At 44.8% G+C, this 19,481-nt stretch overlaps 1 protein-coding gene across 13 annotated transcripts in view; it reads left to right on the top strand.

Annotated features, from left to right (window-relative positions):
- ACSBG2 (acyl-CoA synthetase bubblegum family member 2) overlaps positions 1-19,481 on the top strand; it is a 91,059-nt gene that overhangs the window by 59,573 nt on the left and 12,005 nt on the right. For 9 of the 13 annotated variants that reach the window (XR_008516359.1, XM_054539442.2, XM_054539447.1 and 6 more), the window contains 2 exons: positions 4,007-4,156; positions 15,659-15,826. Coding sequence is in view for 12 of the 13 variants with exons in the window: in XM_054539442.2 (XP_054395417.1) it covers positions 4,007-4,156; positions 15,659-15,826 (318 nt within the window). In the remaining variant the exon portion in view is untranslated. The remainder of the gene's footprint in view (positions 1-4,006; positions 4,157-15,658; positions 15,827-19,481) is intronic. The other 4 variants (XM_054539450.1, XM_054539445.1, XM_054539449.2 and 1 more) reach the window with 1 other exon arrangement.

Consider the following 19,481-nt stretch of genomic DNA (forward strand, 5'->3'; position numbering starts at 1 on the left):
CACCACCAAAAGTGGTGGCTAAAAAAATCAGTCATTTTGTTATTAATTTTTTTCCCAAGAACATTAAGATAATTAAACAATATACTAAAAAGTTGAAAATTATGTGTTAAAACTAACAACATTAAGTTTAAATATTTTATTTATACCCAAGCCAAAATTTATTATAACAATGACTAAGACAACCAATTAGAATTACAGACTTTTCAGGAGATCGAGACCATCCTGGTCAACATGGTGAAACCCCGTCTCTACTAAAAATACAAAAATTAGCTGGGCATGGTGGCACGTGCCTGTAGTCCCAGCTACTCAGGAGGTTGAAGCAGGAGAATCGCTTGAACCCAGGAGGCGGAGGTTGCAGTGAGCCGAGATGGCGCCACTGCACTCCAGCCTGGCGACAGAGTGAGACTCTGTCTCAAAAAAAAAAAAAAAAAAAGGCCAGGCGCGGTGGCTCACGCCTGTAAACCCAGCACTTTGGGAGGCCGAGGCGGGCGGATCACGAGGTCAGGAGATTGAGACCATCCTGGCTAACATGGTGAAACCCCGTCTCTATTGAAAATACAAAAAAAATTATCCGGGCGTGGTGGTGGGCGCCTGTAGTCCCAGCTACTCGGGAGGCTGAGACAGGAGAATGGCGTGAACCCAGGAGTAGGAGCTTGCAGTGAGCTGAGATTGCACCACTGCACTCCAGCCTGGTCAACAGAGCGAGACTCCAGCTCAAAAAAAAAAAAAAAAAAATTACAAACTTTTTAGAGGTTCAAAGTGACCACTACAGCAACAGTCTTAAGTCTTGGATAACTTAAAAGACTACTTTGTTAGCAATAACACTTACAGCAGGGTTTCTCAACCTCTTTGCTGTTGACATTTGGGGCAGATAATTCTCTAAGGAGCTGTCCTATGCCCTGTAGGATGTTGAGCTGCATTGCTGGCCTCCACACACTGGATGCCAGGAATATATCCCCTGCCTCCCACTTGAAACAACCAAAAGTGTCTCCAGACACTGCCTAATGTACCCTGGTGGTGGGGGGGTGGGCGGTGGTGGAGTAGTATCACCCCTGGTTGAAGACGCTAAATTATAGGGGATAGTGACATAGAAGGGCATCTACTTCTCTGCAAGGGAGAGTAGAACCTACCATTTTAAGATTCTGTTTAGGCTGGGCAAGTAGCTCATGCCTGTAATTGGGAGGCTGAGGTGGACAAATAACCTGAGGTCAAGAGTTCGAGACCAGCCTGGCCAACATGGAGAAACCCTGTCTCTACTAAAAATACAAATAATAATAATAATAATAATAATAATAATAATAATGGCCCGAGCACAGTGGCTCACACCTGTAATCCCAGCACTTTGGGAGGCTGAGGCGGGCAGATCACGAGGTCAAGAGGTACAGACCATCCTGGCCAACATGGTGAAACCCCGTCTCTACTAAAAAATACAAAAAATTAGCTGGGCGTGGTGGCATGCGCCTGTAGGCCCAGGCGCTCAGGGGGCTGAGGCAGGGGAATCACTTGAACCTGGGAGGCGGAGGTTGCAGTGAGCCGAGATAGCACCACTGCACTCAAGCCTGGCGACAGAGCGAGACTCCATCTAAAAAAAAAAAAAAGGCTGGGTGCGGTGGCTCATGCCTGTAATCCCAGCACTTTGGGAGGCCGAGGCGGGTGGATAACCTGAGGTCAGGAGTTCAAGACCATCCTGACCAATATGGCGAAACCCCACCTCTACTAAAAATACAAAAATTAGCCAGGCGTGGTGGCACGCACCTGTAGTCTCAGCTACTCAGGAGGCTGAGAGAGAAGAATCACTTGATCCCAAGAGGCAGAGGTTGCAGTGAGCCAAGAGCAGTGAGCTGAGATCACACCACTGTACTCCAGCCTGGGCGACAGAGCAAGACTCCGTCTCAAAATAAACAAATAAATAAAATAAAATAAAATACAAAAAAAAAAAAAACAAAACAGCCAGGCGTGGTAGTGCATGCCTGTCCAAGCTACTTGGGAGGCTGAAGAGGATCACTTGAACCTGGGAGGTGGAGGTTGCAGTGAGCTGAGATCACGCCACTGCACTGCAGCCTGGGTGACAGAGCAAGACTCTGTCTCAAAAGAAAAAAAAAGAAAGAAAGAAAGAAAAAGATTCAGTTTAGGACCCAGAAATGAGCAAAAACGAATGAGACTGAGAAAGTCAACTGTGACATTTGGGAAGGAAAATGGCAGAGTAAAGACAACGAACTGTGCCAGTTGTGATGCTTGGCATCTGTGTGCCCAAAAGACTGAGGACCAACCCAGATCTCCAAGAGAGGGGATTGGATTGGACCAGCATGGGTCTGGTGCCCATCCCAATCCAGTCACTTGTGGCTGTTGAAGCGGGGGGGAGGGGTCTTCTACCAGCCTTTCAAGGAACACCCTTTGGAGGGAGACCTAGGGGCATCTCTGAGAAAGGACAAGTTCCCCCAGAGGGCTTGTGTGTGCTCTTCCTCTCACCCTTGCCCTACCCTGTTAGAGATTATCTGGGCAAAGGGCTTTGCCTGCTCAGATGAAGCCAGCATCACCCTGGGCAGGTTTCAGGCAACACTGGCCATCTGTGGAGGACTTTGAGGGGCCTTTTTTTTTTTTTTTTTTTTTGAGATGGAGTTTCACTCTGTTGCCCAGGCTGGAGTGCAGTGGCGTGATCTTGGCTCACTGCAATCTAATCTCCACCTCCCCAGTTCAAGCGATTCTCCTGCCTCAGCATCCCGAGGAGCTGGGATTACAGGCGCCTGCCACCACACCTGGCTAATTTTTGTATTTTTAGTAGAGACGGGGTTTCACCATGCTGGCCATGTTGGTCTTGAACTCCTGACCTCGTGATCCGCCCGCCTCAGCCTCCCAGTGCTGGGATTACAGGTGTGAGCCACCGTACCTGGCCGACGGGCCTCCATCTTTAAGTCAGCGCATCGCCCTCATCCAGAGCCTTGTTGGGGGTTCAGTGGTAGAATTTCTGCAGATCCCATGTGATGCTCAGTCGATACAACCCAAGAGTTCACTTTGCGGCACCGAATTCTGTCATAGTTAAGAGCACAGGCTCTGGAGTCAGACCTTGGGTTTGAATGCTAGCTCCTCTCTTCACTTGCCTTAAGCAATCTGCCTTGGGCAAGTAATCTGCCACCCCTGAGCCTCAGCTTCTTCACCTGACAGAGTGAGGCAACGTATCAATTATCAATAAGGATGCCTCTGGTCGTAAGTGACAAAAGTCTGACCCCAAATGGCTTAAGCAACAACAACAACAACAAAAAAGATAATTTGTTGGACCACGCAACTACAGTTCAGGGTGTGGATTTCAGGCATGGCTGGAACCAAGGGCTCAAAGAATGTGCCCAGGCTCTATTTTCCCTTCTCCATTTCTTGGCTCCACTCCAGCCTTGCTTTCTCACATAGTCCTGAGATGGTTCAGCAGCTCCTAGAGCTACATCTTGACTCATTCACATACACAGTCTGTGTCTCAGAACTCCCAGGTAAAGTCTTCATCTTCATTGTGATTGGACCACTTGAGGTCACATGTCCAGACTTGATCCAATCACCATAACGCAGGCTGATAGAATAGTTTGAACAAATTAGGGTTGACTTCCGGATCTGTGGGTGAAGTCAGCCCCATCCAACTGGTGACTAAGAAGTAGGGGTGGGGAGTGGAATTTGGGAAGGCAGCGAACAAATAATTCCTAATGCCGTAGAACACTTACCACCTGCCAACTACTATTCTGAGCACTTTGCATATATTAACTCTCTTACTGCTTAGAACAGCCCAAGGAGTTGCGTCCTGACATCATTCCCATTTTACAAATGAGGAAACTGAGGCACAGGGCGCTTAAGTGACTTGGTGACACTGCGAGGAAGTGGCAGAACTGGAAGCAGATATCTTGGGACTTTTGTCCTTCCACCTGCTGAGGATCATTCTTTAGGAAAAGCTGATAGGACGAGGTCTGGCTGGGGAAGAGGACTCCTGACTGCCTTCTCATCCTCCGCTTGTCTTTTCTGTCCACAGTGGGATGATTTCATGGAACTTGGCGGAAGCATCCCTGACACCCAACTGGAGCAGGTCATCGAGAGCCAGAAGGCGAATCAATGCGCAGTGCTCATCTACACTTCGGGGACCACAGGCATGCCCAAGGGAGTGATGCTCAGTCATGACAACGTACGCCAAAGTCCCTTTGCTCTGGAGTGGTGGCCTTTGGGCTGTTTCTCTTGTTGGCTTCCAGGGGCAGGGTGGCATTCCAGGGTCTAGCACGCAGTGTGGCTCCTTCACCACTGGGGGTTAGAGAGTAGCGTAGTTGCTTCACTAGGGGGCAGCAGAGTGCAGTGATTGAGCTCAAGGAATGCTGGCCATGTCAAAAGCAGAAAAATGTCTGGCAGGGTATGCACCCAGGAGACATTGATGATTCCTCTGTGTGAGTCAGGAAGGAGGTGTGTGTGTGTGTGTGTGTGTGTGTGTGTGTGTGTGTGTGTGTGTGTGTGTGTGTGTGTGTGTGTGTGTGTGTGTGTGTGTGTGTGTGTGTGTGTGTGTGTGTGTGTGTGTGTGTGTGTGTGTGTGTGTGTGTGTGTGTGTGTGTGTGTGTGTGTGTGTTTTGAGATGCAGTCTCGCTCTGTCGCCCAGGCTGGAGTGCAGTGGTGCAATCTTGGCTCACTGCAACCTCTGCCTCCGTTCAAGTGATTTTCCTGCCTCAGCCTCCCAAGTAGCTGGAATTACAGGCACCCGTCACCACGCCGGGCTAATTTTTGTATGTGTAGTAGAGACAGGGTTTCACCAGGTTGGCCAGGCTGGTCTTGAACTCCTGACCTCAGGTGATCCACCGCCTTGGCCTCCCAAAGTGCTGGGATTACAGGCATAAGCCACCATGCCTGGCCTACTTTATTTTTCAGTTGTGTGTGTGTATGTTTTTGTTTGTTTGTTTTTCTGTGAGACCGACTCTGGCTCTGTCCCCCGGGCTGGAGTGCAGTGGCACTCCACTCACTGCAACCCCTGCCTCCTGGGTTCAAGCAATTCTCGTGCCTCAGCCTCCTGAGTATCTAGGACTACAAGCCAGTGCCACCACACCCAACTAATTTTTTGTATTTTGGGTAGAGATGGAGTTTCACCATGTTGACCAGGCTGGTCTCGAACTCCTGACCTCAAGTGATCTGCCTGCCTCAGCCTCCCAAAGTGTTGGGATTACAGGCGTGAGCCACTGCACCTGGTCTATCTTTAAATTGTTTTTAGAGATGGGATCTTGCCATGTTGCCCAGGCTGGAGTGCAGTGACTACTCACAGGCACAATCACTGTGAACTTAAGCTTCAGACTCACAGGCTCAAGTGATCCTTCTGCCTCAGCCTCCCAAGCAGCTGGGTCTACAGGTGCATGCCACCACACCCGGCCTGCTGGTTTTTAAATGAAGCATTTCTACCTTGTAAATGCTTCCCTGGCCCCACCCCCGCCAGCCTAGGGTAATAGTTACTAGCACACACTGGTGTCGGACCACCTCAGTGTTGGAATCCTGGCTTTGCTACTTGTAAGTAACCATGTAAGCTGCTGTGACACTGGTCATATGACATCACCAAACTGTGTGTCAGTTTGCCCATCTGTAAAATGGGGAGAGTAGAGTGCCCAATTCTGGCAGAGGGCCTTGCCCATGCAAGGTCAGCAATGGAAGATTGCAAAGGTCAGCCTCCACTTCCTTAATACACTGTCTCAGCTAGTGGTCTATAGCAAGGTGTGGAGCTAGGATCATCCCCCTGGGTCTGGAGGTCCCGATCCTAGATCCAAACCTTGGAAATCTTTTCTGAATTTCTCATTTTAACATGAATCCAAATCTTTTGCCAACGCTGTCTCCTTCTTGCAGAACTCCTTTCCTCCTCCTGAATCTTAGCTCAAGGCCTCTTAGAAGTTTTCTGATTTTTCTACAACTATGGTTTTGACTCTCCCACACTGTCTGTGTGAGCAACATCGCAGGCCCAGGACTAAGGGTCTATACATAAATTAAAACTTGGCTTCCTGTAAAATTTGATGCATAAATGTATTTTGCTATAACAACAAGGAAAGCAGGCTTCAAGTTTGGCAATACATCGTTGGAGTAAAAATTCAAAGTTCAGACATTACAGAAGCCCTGGAACTCAATTGTATGATGCATGATAGAGAAAAATTATTTTTGTCCCAGTCTCCATCATCACTCCCCTGGACCTGTGTGGTTGCTTCTACCCCATCCGGTTACCCGCCTCCCACCCAACTCCCACCCTCACCCCCCAGTCTATCCTCTCTACAGCCACCAGAAGAGTGCCTGTGAGCACCTGAGTCAAGTCCCAATCCTCCTCTGTCCGCAGCCCTCCATGGCTCCGACTTCCCTCCAGGTAAAAGCCCAAGTCTCCTGAGGCCCACAAGGCACTGAAAGCCTAGCCCCATCTCCCTTCTCCTCTCCTCTCCTCCCTCTCTCCCACTTGCTCACTCTGTTCTAGCCACACGGTCCTCCTTGCTGTTCCTCCAACACACCAGACAAGTCCTGCCTGCCTCGAGGTCTTTGCATGAGCTCCGTGGGAAGTTTTTTTCCCTAGATAGCCACACAGCTTGTTCCCTCCCCTCCTTCGGGTGGGTCTCTGCTCAGTGTCACTTCCTCAGTGAAGCCCTCCCTAACTTCCATGTTTGAAATAGCAAACAATAAACCACCCCATTACTACCTAATTCCCATTTGGCTACTTTTCTTCTTCCTTAGAATTTTTTGACACTGACATATTACATGCTCATTTGTTTATCAGGAACATCAGCTCCTTGAGGTCAGGGGTTTTCTGTCTTATTCACTACTGTAACTGCAGTGCCTGATGAGCAGGAGGACTCAGTCCACTTTTGGGAAATGAATGAATGAGAGAAATCTGATTAAACAGGATATTCCCTTCTATGCTGGCTAGTATTTATGCTCCTAGTGACTGCATGTCTGGTAAGACATTCTCCTAGCACAGGGGTTATGAGCATAGATCCTGGAGCAAGACTGCCCATTTTTGAAAGGGGCTGCTTTTTTTCTTATTGATTTAAGTTCCTTATAGATTCTGGATATTAGTCCTTTTTTATTTTTATTTTTTATTTTTGAAACCGAGTCTTGCTCTGTCATCCAGGCTGGAGTGCAGTGACACTATCTCAGCACACTGCAATGTCCACCTCCCGGGTTTAAGCGATTCTCCTGTCTCAGCGTCCCGAGCAGCTGGGATTACAGGCATCCACCACCACACCTGGCTAATTTTTGTATTTTTGGTAGAGATGGGGCTTCACTATGTTGGGCAGGCTGGTCTCGAACTCCTGACTTCAAGTGATCCACCCACCTCAGCCTCCCAAAGTGTTGGGATTACAGGTGTGAGCCAGGGCACCTGGCCGATATTAGTCCTTTATTGGATGCATAGTTGCAAATATTTTCTCCTATTCTGTAGGTTGTCTTTACTTCGTTGTTTCTTTTGCTGTGCAGAAGCTCTTAAGTCCCAATTGTCCATGTTTGTTTTTCTTGCATTTGCTTTTGTGGTCTTAGTCATAAATTCTTTGCCTAGGCCATATGTCTGGAAGAATTTTTCCTAGGTTTTCTTCTAGTTTCTTCATTCTTCTGCACATGGCTAGCCAGTTTTCCCAGCACCATTTATTGAATAGAATGTCCTTCTCCATTGTTTATTTTTGTTGACTTTGTCAAAGATCAGTTGGTTCTGTGTGGCTTAATTTTTGAGTTCTCTATTTTGTTCCATTGATCTCTGTGCCTATTTTTGTACCAGTACCATGCTCTTTTAGTTACTATAGCCTTGTAGTATAATTTGAAGTCAGGTAATGTGATGCCTCTAGCTGTGTTCTTTTTGTTTAGGATTGCTCTGGCTATTTGGGCTTTTTGGTTCCATATGAATTTTAGAATTGTTTTATATAATTATGTGAAAAATCATATTGGTAATTTGATAGGAATTGCATTGAATCTGTAGATTGCTTTGGGCAGTATGGTCATGTTAACAATGTTGATTCTTCCTTTCCATGAGCATGGAATGTTTTTCCATTTGTGTCATCTGTGATTTCTTTCATCAATGTTTTGAAAAGTTATTCTCGTAGAAGTCTTTCATCTCCTTGGTTAAATGTGTCTGTGGGTATTTTATTTTTTGTGTAGCTATTGTAAATGGGATTGAATTCTTGATTTGGTTTTCAACTTGAACATTATTGGTGTATAGAAATGCTACTGATTTTTGTACATTGATTTTGTATCCTGAAACTTTATTGAAGTCATTTATCTAGGAGTGTTTTGGAGAAATCTTTAGGGTTTTCTAGATGTAGAATCATATCATTGGTGAACAGAGATAAAATGACTTCCTCTCTTCCTATTTTACTATCCGTACATCTTTTATTTCTTGTTTGTGCCTGATTGCTCTTGCTAGGACTTCTAGTACTATGTTGAATAGCAGTGGTGAAAGTGGATATCCTTGTCTTGTTTCAGTTCTTAGAGGGAATGCTTCCAACTTTTGCCCATTCAGTATGATGTTTGCTGCAGGTTTGTCATAGACAGCTCTTATTATTTTGTGGTATATTCCTTGATGCCTAGTTTGTTGAGGGTTTTTATCATAAAGAATGTTGGATTTTGTCAAATGCTTTTTCTGCAGCCATTGAGATTATCATATGGCTTTTGGTTTTAATTCTGTGTATGTGATGAATCACATTTATTGATTTGTGTATGTTGAACCATCCTTGCATCTCAGGAATAAAGCCCACTTAAAAAGTATCTTTATTTTCATTTGTTTCAAAGATTGTTTTTATTGCTTCCTTAATTTGTTTACCCAAAAGTCATTAAGGAGCAAGTTGCTTAGTTTCCATGTATTTGTGTGGTTTTGAGGGTTCCTCTTGGTATTGATTTCTAATTGTATTCCACTGTGGTCTGAGAAGATGCTTGGTATGATTTTGATTTTTTTAAATTTATTAAGACTTTTGTTGTGGCCTAGCATGTGGTTAATCTTAGAGAATGTTCCATGTGCAGATGAGAAAAATATATATTCAGTGGCCACTGGGTGGAGTATTCTGAAGATGTCTATTAGGTCCATTTGGTCAACTGTCCAATTTAGTCTAGAATTTCTTTATTTTCTGCCTCAATGTTCTGTCTGTCAGTGGGGTGTTGAAGTCCCTCACAATTATTGTATGGCTGTCTCTTAAGTCTAGTAGTACTTGTCTTATAAATCTGGGGGCTCTGATGTTGGGAGGGTGGTTAGATCTTCTGGCTGAATTTAACCCTTTATCATTATATAATGCCTTTGTCTTTTTTTTTTTTTCCTTAACTGTCATTAGTTTACAATCTGTTTTATTGGATAAAACAATAGCACCCTCTCATCTTACTTGTTTTCTGTTTGCATGATAGATCTTTCTCCATCCCTTTACTTTGAGCCTCTGAGTATCATTACATGTGAGATGGGTCTCTCGAAGGCAGCAGGTTGGGTCTTATTTATTATTTTTTTATCAAATTTGTCACTCTATGTTTTTTAAGTGCTGTATTTAGGATGTTTATGTTAAAGGTTAATATTGATATGTGAGGTTTTGTTCCTGTCATAGTGTTTTTAGCTAGTTGCTTTGTAGTCTTGATTGTATAGTTGCTTTATAGGGTCTGTGGGCTTTGTACTTACATGTACTTTTATGGTAGCAAGTATTGCTCTTTTGTTTTCATGTTTAGAACTCCTTTGAGCATTTCTTTTCAGGCTGATCTAGTGATGACAAATTCCTTTACATTTGCTTATCTGAGAAATATTTTATTTCCCATTTATGAAACTTAGTTTGGTGGGATATAAAATTATTGGCTGGCATTTATTTTTCTTTAAGAAGGCTAAAAATGGGCCCTCAATCTCTTCTGGCTTGTGAGGTTTCTGCTAAGAAATCCACTGTACATCTGATGGAATTTCCTTTATATGTAATTTGGCCCTTTTCCCTAGCTGCCTTTAAGATTTTTTTGTTTTTCTACACTGACCTTGGTCTGATGACTATATGCCTCAGGGGTGGCCATATTGTATAGCATCTCATAGGAGTTCTCTGGATTTCTCAGATCTAGATGTCGACCTCTCTAGCAAGATTAGGTAAATTTTCCTGTATTACTCCCTCAAATATGTTTTCCAAATTGCTTAATTTTTCTTCTTTCCTCTCAGGAATGCATTTAAGTCATAGGTTTGGTTGCTTTACATAATCCCATATTTCTCAAATACTTTGGGGTTTTTTATTTCTTTTTTCTTTACTTTTGTCTGAGTTGTTTGAAAGATCATTCTTCAAGCTCTGAAATTCTTTCTTCTGCTTGGTCTAGTCTAACTATATTTTTAAATTCCTATAGTGAAATTTTCAATTCCAGAAGTTCAATTTGGTTTTTTCTTAATATATTTATGTTGTATTTCATATATTGAAGTGTTCTTCTAGTTTCCTTATATTGGATTCCAACTTTCTCTTGGATCTCATTAAGTTTCCTTGCAATTCATATTTTGAATTCTTTATCTATCATTTCAAACATTTCAATCTGGTGAGGACCCATTGCTAGAGAACTGGTGAGATTCTTTGGAGGTGTTGAAACACTGGCTTTTTCTACTGCCAGATTTCTTGCACTGATTCCTTCTTATCTGAGGGAGCTGTCACTTCTTGTTTTTCAATCTTCTATTGTTTGGATGGGGCTTTTGTATTTTTTAATTCTAGTTTCCCTTGAGGGTATGGCTGTGGTGTATGTTGTGTATGATTGTATGGTCTTGCTTCTGAGTGCTTTTGGGGGCCAAAGGTCTGTATGGGTTCCATGGTTGTGGACAGCTTCTATGCAGTAGCTAAGGTCTGTATGGGTTCCATGGTTGTGGACAGCTTCTGTGCAGTGGCTAAGGTCTGTACGGGTTCCATGGTTGTGGACAGCTTCTGTGCAGTGGCTAAGGTCTGTATGGGTTCCATGGTTGTGGACAGCTTCTGTGCAGTGGCTAAGGTCTGTACGGGTTCCGTGATTGTGGACAGCTTCTGTGCAGTGGCTAAGGTCTGTATGGGTTTCATGGTTGTGGGTAGCTTCTGTGCAGTGGCTTTCTCAGATGCTGCTTGTTGTAATGATGTAATGGACATAAGAGCCAACACTATCTCCTGCAGGACTGAGGGTGTGGAGGTCCCAGGAGGCTTATCTCATGCACTGTCAATAAACCCTTCCAGTAGCAAGATTTTTGTTTGATGGTGCAGTGCAGGCTGCAGTCCAGTAGATTGCACTTAAAAGAGAACCAGCAAGTAGGCTGGTGCCAAGCAGGCATACATACCCTGATGGAGGTAGCAGGAAGAGATCATGATGGGGTGCACTGAGGTCTCAGGGGTAGGGGCAGGGAGTGCACTAGCTTCTTGTCCTGAGCCAGCAGGAATGCAGTCTGCTTCTTTATCACACCCCTGTCATGGGGCTCACAATCTTCTGTTTATAAAGGCTTCATCCTTTAGTTTCTGGCAGCAGTGTGGGGTGGGAGGGCAGGTGGGAAATGATCCCTTCTCCATGTCTTTTCCAAGGCATGGGTGCTGCCCACTCCAGTGGTTTGTGCCACACCCACATTTCCTTTGTCCCAAGGGGGGCTTTGGTGGGCTGCGTTCTCCTCCTCCTTTAGGGGCTACCCATGCCAAGGGTTAGATCTTCAGGGATCCTGCGGCCCCCCCAGAGGCTCACTGGTCCCCTGTGCTTGCCAAAGTCACAGCGCATTGTGGGGTATGTTTGAGGGGAATCTGGTGGTGCGGTGGGTCAAAGGCAGAGAATTCCCAGGCAGGGCAGTGGCACCACAGGTGTACAACCGGTGTGGTGCCTGCTGTCTCAGTTCAGGTCTGAGGGGAGTGTGGGCATGCCTGTGTGAACTGACCACCTGGTTCTCTGTCCCTGGGAAGTTCTCTAATCAGCACCGATGGTGTTGGCCTGGGTTGCAAGGGCAGAGGAGCTCCCTGACAGTTTAGTGACCAGGATATTGTCAAAGGGGAGTGGGAAGCAAAGAAGCACTCCCACCTATCCTTTCCATGGGGCTCTGAGTTCCTCAGGAGCTGATCTTTGCCAGGCCCTCGCAGCTTTCCTTTTCTACACTGCAGCTTCTTCCTGTGGGCACTCCAATAGGTCCTGCCTCTCTTTCCTCCATTTTCAGTTCAAGATGTATCCATTTTACCAGTAACTTTGATCTTCTTCCTGAAAACTGACATCTGATGTCCCTTGTCAGCCATCACGTATCAATTACACTGTTAGCAAGTGGCAGATTCTCATTCATATCCTTCTGGTTCCAAACCACAAGGCTTTCCACAATAGGGAAGAAGACACTTGTCAGCCAGGCTAAGCCCAGGCCACAGGGCTCTGGGCAGGGTCATGCTGTCCGTGGGCAGCTTACAGGACCAACATGAGGACATCACTCTTGAACTTTTTTTTTTTTTTTTTTTTTTTGAGACAGAGTCTGCTCTGTCGCTCAGGTTGGAGAGCAGTGGCACAATCTCGACTCACTGCAACCTCTGCCTTCCAATTTCAACTGATTCCCCTGCCTCAGCCTCCCGAGTAGCAGGGATTACAGGCGTGTGCCAACACACCGAGCTAATTTTTGTATTATTAGTACACAGGGTTTCACCACCTTGGCGAGGCTGGTCTCAAACTCCTGACCTCAGGTGATCTACCCGCCTTGGCCTCCCAAAGTGCTGGGATTACAAATATGAGCCACCACACTTGGACATCGCTCTTGAACTTAACACGGTGGCTGACTCCCCCAACAGCAAGTGGTCCCAAAGATTTGTCAGTCCCAGAATTTCCGCAGCATCCCTTCTGCTCCTTCCTGTCAGACAAAACAAATCACTGGACCAATTCTGTCTCAAAGGAAAGAGAAACAAATTCCACCTCAGAATGGGAGGAGTAGCAGAGAATCTGCAGCTCTGTTTAATCTACCACATATACATAAAATGCTTAGAACAATGCCTGGCATATAGGAAGCCATGTCAAGGATAGCTATTAATATTGTATTTGGCTGGGTGCAGTGGCTTACGTATGTAATCCCAGCACTTTGGGAGGCCGAGACAGGAGGCTTGCTTGAGGCCAGGATTGTTTGAGAGAAGCCTGGGAAACACAGCAAGACCTCATCTCTACAAAAATGTTTTAAAAATTAGCTGGGCATGGTGGCACATGCCTGTAGTCCCAGCTACTCGGGAGGCTGAACTGAGGAGATCCCTTGAGCCCAGGAGTTCAAGGCTGCAGTGAGCTATGATGCTGCCACTGCACTCCAGCCTGGGTGACAGAGTGAGACCCTGTCTCATCATCATCTTTATAGCAAGAAGTTAAAGGTAGCCTTAGATTCTCGCCAGATGTCTACAGCTCAGTGTTTCTCCCATGTATGGAACACTATGTTCTGTGCTCAGATAAACACATTTTAACCCCTCACTAAAACCCCACGAGGAAGATTTTGTCACTAACCCTTTTACAGATGAGAAAACTGAGGCTCAGACAGAGGAAATTACTCAGTCAGGATCACAGAGCAAGGGAAGCTCTGAACTGAGATCTGAACCAGAAGCGTCTAAACCATTGTACATCACAGACTATACACACCAAGCCCCTTCTCTCAACAAAAGTGTGCTAGGTTCCTTGAACCCTGGACTGTGCATGACAAGGTTTATGGGAGCCTTCATCCTGAGCCCAGGGAAAGAAGTGGAACTAGCCTTGAGGGATATTTTGGGCTGACTGCTTTATGTCCTTTACTGCAGTTAACCATTCCTTCTATTTCCTCATTCATTCAACAAAAATTCATTGAGCACCTAGTATGTACTGGGGAATATTCCAGGAGCAGGGGAAACAGCAGCGAACAAGACAGACTCAATCTGGACCTTGGGAACAGATAAGAAATGAAAAAATGAAAACATTCAGTTTGTGTGACATGGTACGTACAGACTTAGGCAGTCAATGGCACTTTCACCTTAGATGGTGTGAGATGGCCCTTCTAAGGAGGTGACATTTGAGCTGAGACTTAATGTTCAAGAAGTAGCCAGCCATGGGGGTGGGGGGCGGTGAGGGAAAAGGCTGAAGAAAGAGCATTCCAAGCAGAGGGAATAGCCAGTGCAAAGGCCTGAGGCTGGACCATGCCTGGTGCATTGGAGGAACAGCGAGGAGGTCTGGGTGGCTGGATTAACGAAGTAACTATTCACTAGAGATTTATGACACTAGTGAGAAATATAGGTGACAAAATTATAGGTACACTAAAACTTTACATCCACATATGCATTGGAGAAAGAAAAATGCTAATAATGCTAATTGCTGGGGTGTTTATATGATGGGATTATGGGTAGCCTTTTTGTTTGACCATGTTGGTTCCATAGTTCTATATTGGACCTGAGAAGCCTCTGTCCCCACTTTAAAGATAGGCAATAAAGGCCACAAGGAATTTTAAGTAAATAGCCCAAATGTCTAGCAAACAGTGGAGTCAGGATTTGACTCTGGGACACTTGCTGAATCCAGTTTTCTGAGTTCTGTCATTCGACCCAAGGAGGTCTGCAACCTCCCCACTCCTAAAGCTGCCTGCTAAATTTTGCAACTCCTCCTAACTTCAGGCAAGTTAGTTAAGGACTCTGTGCTTCTGTTTTCACATAATTCTCCCTGATTAAAAAAACCGTTAGACCTGGGGCTTCACCCAAAAAAATCTGTCAAATGATTAACAACCATCTACTCACCTGGGCTACCCAAGAGGATGAAGTGGGGGCCCCAGGTCCTTACTCGATCTTACCTTGAGAGCATCTGCTTGAGCAAAGTATGTGTGCGCCCCAGTCTTTATGGGTACCCAGATGTCCATCATCTGTGCTGCAATGTGGCTGGGTGGGAGGTAGCTGACCACCGTCTCATGCTTTTCTGTCAGTTTAAAGTCCTTTGCCACTGCTCCTGCCATCCACATGATCTGTAACATAAGGGACAATCCAAGGTGCCTTATACTGACTTATGACAAAACAACACACACACACACACACACGCACTCAGCCAGACTGCAGCACAGACGATGGACATCTGGGTATCCATAAAGATCGGGGCACTCACATACTTTAGGCTTAAGCACATGCTCTCAAGGTAAGATCGAATAAGGACCTGGGGCCCCCACTTCATCCTCCTGGGCAGCCCAGATGAGAAGATGGTTGTTAATCATTTGACAGATTTTTTGGGTGAAGCTCCAAAAATTTTGGGAGAATTATAGTTACCAACCCCCAGGTGTTATGATGATTAAATGACTTGGTGTTTGTAAAGTATGAAGACAGTGTCTTGGTCATAGTAGGTGCTTTATAAGTGTTTACTTAATTAGTTTATTTATTTAGCTAAATACATTTAAAATGGCCCTCCAGGCTGGGCATGGTCACTCACATCTGTAAACCTAGCACTTTGGGAGGCTGAGGCAGGAGGTCGCTGGAGGCCAGGAGTTTGAGGCCAAGCTGTAAAACATAGTGAGACCCCCCTCTCTACAAAAAAAGTTAAAAAAAAATTAGCTGGGTGTGGTGGTGTGTGCCTGTAGTCCCAGTTACTCAGGAGGCTGAGATGGAAAGATTCCTTGAACCCAGGAGTTTGAGGCTGCAGTGAGCTGTGATCACACCACTGCACTCCAGTCTGGGTGAGGCCCTGTCTGAAAAATAAATAAACAAAAATTTAAAAACAAAATGGCCCTTCTATGAGAGTGAGGCACCTTGGATTGTCCCTTATGTTACAGATCACGTGGATGGCAGGAGCAGTGGCAAAGGACTTTAAACTGACAGAAAAGCATGAGATGGTGGTTAGCTATCTCCCACTCAGCCATATTGCAGCACAGATGATGGACATCTGGGTACCCATAAAGATTGGGGCGCTCACATACTTTGCTCAAGCAGATGCTCTCAAGGTAAGATTGAGTAAGGACCTGGGGCTCCCACTTCATCCTCTTGGGCAGCACAGGTGAGTAGATGGTTGTTAATCATTTGACAGACTTTTTGGGTGAAGCCCCAGGTCTAACGGTTTTATCTCTGCCCTCATCTTAATGCTTTATTTAGAAGCATTAAAAACAAGACCAGGCACAGTGGCTCAATCTGTAATCCCAGCACTCTGGGAGGCCAAGGTGGGCAGATTGCTTGAGCTCAGGAGTTGAGACCAGCCTGAGCAAGATGGCGAAACCCCACCTCTACAAAAACCAATAATAATAGTAAATTTTTCTAAAAAACACCTGACCAAATAAAACAACTTTTTTTTTTTTTTTTTTTTTTTTTAACCAGCTGGCTACATTCTCCTAGTTTTTATCTTTATCTGAGTCAGGGCATCCATGTATGGTTATGTAGATTGAACACTGAACAACCCAAGACAAAGATGTACTTGGTATTGAAAGTAAAGAGTGTGTGTGTGTGTGTGTATGTTTATAAGTCAGTATTCCCAAATCTAAAAAGCTCCAAAAAACAGGAGTTTTTGGCAGCAAAGTCTGATCTGAATTGATATGATGTTGTTTGTGGTCTTCATTTTATTCTACTTACTGGGATTATGCATATATTCGTTGAATTTTTATACCACCTTTTCTTGACTTATACCCTTTAAGTATTATCTTTTGCCTTTCTATTGTGGTGAGGATTTAGCTCCCTTCCTCTCCCATCTTCTCATTTCTCCTTCCCCATTCTCTCAACATAAATTATTCTTAGTTAACTGAGCCAAGTAGTTTATTATATATTCCATTTCCTGTTTGGTACAACTTTTTGTTTTTCCCAGAATTAATAGTTGCCTTTCTTTTCCAATTTGGTGAAGTTTTTGCATACATGTCCAGTTGCTCCATCTGATCTGTCACATGCTTATCAATATTCTCCAAATGTTCAAATATTCATTGATTATTATTATTATTATTTGAGATGAAGTCTTGCTCTGTTGCCCAGGCTGGAGTTGCAGTGCCATGATCTCGGCTCACTGCAACCTCTGTCTTCCGGGTTCAAGCAATTCTCGTGCCTCAGCCTCCCAAGTAGCTGGAACTGCAGGCCTGTGCCACCATGCCTGGCTGATTTTTGTATTTTTCGTAGAGATGGGGTTTCACAATTTTGGCCAGACTGGTCTCAAACTCTTGACCTCAGGTGAGCCTTGGCCTCCCAAAGTGCTGGGATTACAGGCATGAGACACTGCACCCAGCTTCATTGCATTATTTTTTTCCTCCATCCTTTTGCACTTAGCTGGACTGTTGTTTTAGATTGTCCTAGGTTGGGTACACTGGAAGCAAAATCTGAGTTGGAGATCTTTGTGATTTATCAATGGGGAGCTCTCAGGTGAAAACCAAAAGGAAGTGAGGAGAGGAGGATAGGCTGGGGGGAAAAAAACAAGAAAGGACGTACATTCAGCTGGATTGTAACTTCAGACTGATCCCATAGGAAGCTCTGAGGCATGAATGACACCAGAGTTGTTCCACTTTGAGGCAAGGAGGCTGTGCTTTTGTAACCCCAACTCAGATAGTCATTAGCTGCGGGCTCAGGCACCCATGTGGGATAGGGAGCATAACTTCCCAGTTATTTCTAAGTAAGGGCGGTTTTCTGGAAAAGAGGGAACCGTGGGCTACTAGAGATCTGATAGGACATCAACAGCATCTTCTACAAGCTGCCATACAGGGATATCCCTTCTTCCCATTCCTGGGTTGGATCCCCTATTTTCTGGGGTCTTTGCCTTCTTTTTTTGGATTATTCCTTGATTTAGCTGGATATCATTCATTGGTAGGTTTTGCAAAGTAGTTATGTGAGAGAACACTTTCTTTTCTAAATATTGTTTTCATTTTTTTTTTTTTTTTTTTTTTTCAGAGACAAGGTCGTGCTCTGTCACCCAGCCTGGAATGCAGTGGCATGATCATAGCTTACTGCAGCCTTAAATTCCTGGGCTCAAGGGATCCTCCCACCTCAGCCTCCCCCATAGCCAGAACTACAGGCATGTGCCACCATGCCTGACTAATTTGTTTTACAGTGATTTTCTACATGTCTAGACTTTGCAAACAGAGCCAGAAAAGAACTCTGACATTTTCCCCAAGTTACATTCTCTGAATTAGTTTCCTGTTAATGCCACAACAAATGAACAGAAACTTAGTGACTTAAAACAATATTTATTTATTTATTTAGAAATGGAGTCTCGTTCTGTCACCCAGGCTGGAGTGCAGTGGCAGTGGCATGATCTCAACTCACTGCAACCTCCACCTCCACGTTAAACTATTCTCATGTCTCAGTCTCCCAAGCAGGGATTACAGGCATGCACCACCACGCCCAGCTAATTTTTGTATTTTTAGTAGAGATGGGATTTCACCATGTTGGCAAGGCTGGTCTTGAACTCTTGACCTCAAGTGATCTGCCTGCCTCAGCCTCCCAAAATGCTGGGATTACAGGCATAAGCAAGCGCGCCTGGTCCATTTATTATCTTATAGTTCTGGTGGTCAGAAGTCTGAAAATGGTCTCACTGGGCTAAAATCAATATGTCATCAGGGCTGCATTCCTTCTAGAGGCTCTTGGGGAGAATCTATTTCCATGACTTTTCCAGCTTCTAGAGACCACCTATGTTCCTTATCTCAGGGCCCCTTCCTCCATCTTCACAGCCAGCAGTGCAGCCTCTTCCCCTCTCTGACTCTGACTCTCCTGCTTCCCTCTCATAAGGACCCTGTGATGACACTGGGCCACCCAGATCATCCAGGATGATCTCCCATCTCAAGATTCTTAATCCCATCTACAAAGTCCCTTTTGCTATGAAAGATTATATATTCACAGGTCCCAGGAGTTAGAACGTGGACATCTTTAGGGGGCCAATATTTTGCCTCCCACACTCTCCATCAAGCAGGCTAAATCTTAGGGCCTTTGTACGTGCTTCTAGAAGGTTCTTTCTCTTGTTCTTTGCAGGGCTGACTCTTCTTTGTCACTTAGCTCTCTGCTAAATATTTCCTTGGCCCCTCTCAATCCCTCTCATATGCCCCATGCTCAGTGCCTGAGGTGTGTTAGGTCTTCAATACGTATTTCCTTTTTTGGCTGAATACATAATACATACACATTTACCTAGAGGACCTGAGAAGTTCCCATTTTCCCACATCCTTACCAACTCCTAATATTGTCAAAATGTTTAAAACTTGTGAATCTGAATAGCGACAACAGTGTCTTAATATTTTCAGAAATTTCCAGACTGTTTTCTGAAGTAAGTGCACCAGAAATGTGCGAAGGTTACAGTTTCTCTACATCTTCACTAACGCATGTTATTATCTGTTTTATTATTATTATTGCCATTCTAATTTGCATTTCCTTGGTGATTAATGATAGTGAGCACCTCTTTGTGTGTTTATTGACCATTTACATATCTTCTTTGGAAAAAGAAATCTGTTCAAATAGTTTGCCCATTTAAAAATTTGGTTGTTCTTTCTGTGCTAGCATGACTAGTAAAAAGAAAAGTAAAAGCCAGGCACGGCGGCTCACGCCTGTAATCCCAGTACTTTGGGAGGCCAAGGCAGGCAGATTGCTTAAGGTCAAGAGTTTAAGACCAGCCTGGCCAACATGGTGAAACTCCGTCTCCTCCGT

Source organism: Pongo abelii, chromosome 20 (genome assembly GCF_028885655.2).
Source record: "Pongo abelii isolate AG06213 chromosome 20, NHGRI_mPonAbe1-v2.0_pri, whole genome shotgun sequence".
NCBI lineage: Eukaryota > Metazoa > Chordata > Mammalia > Primates > Hominidae > Pongo > Pongo abelii.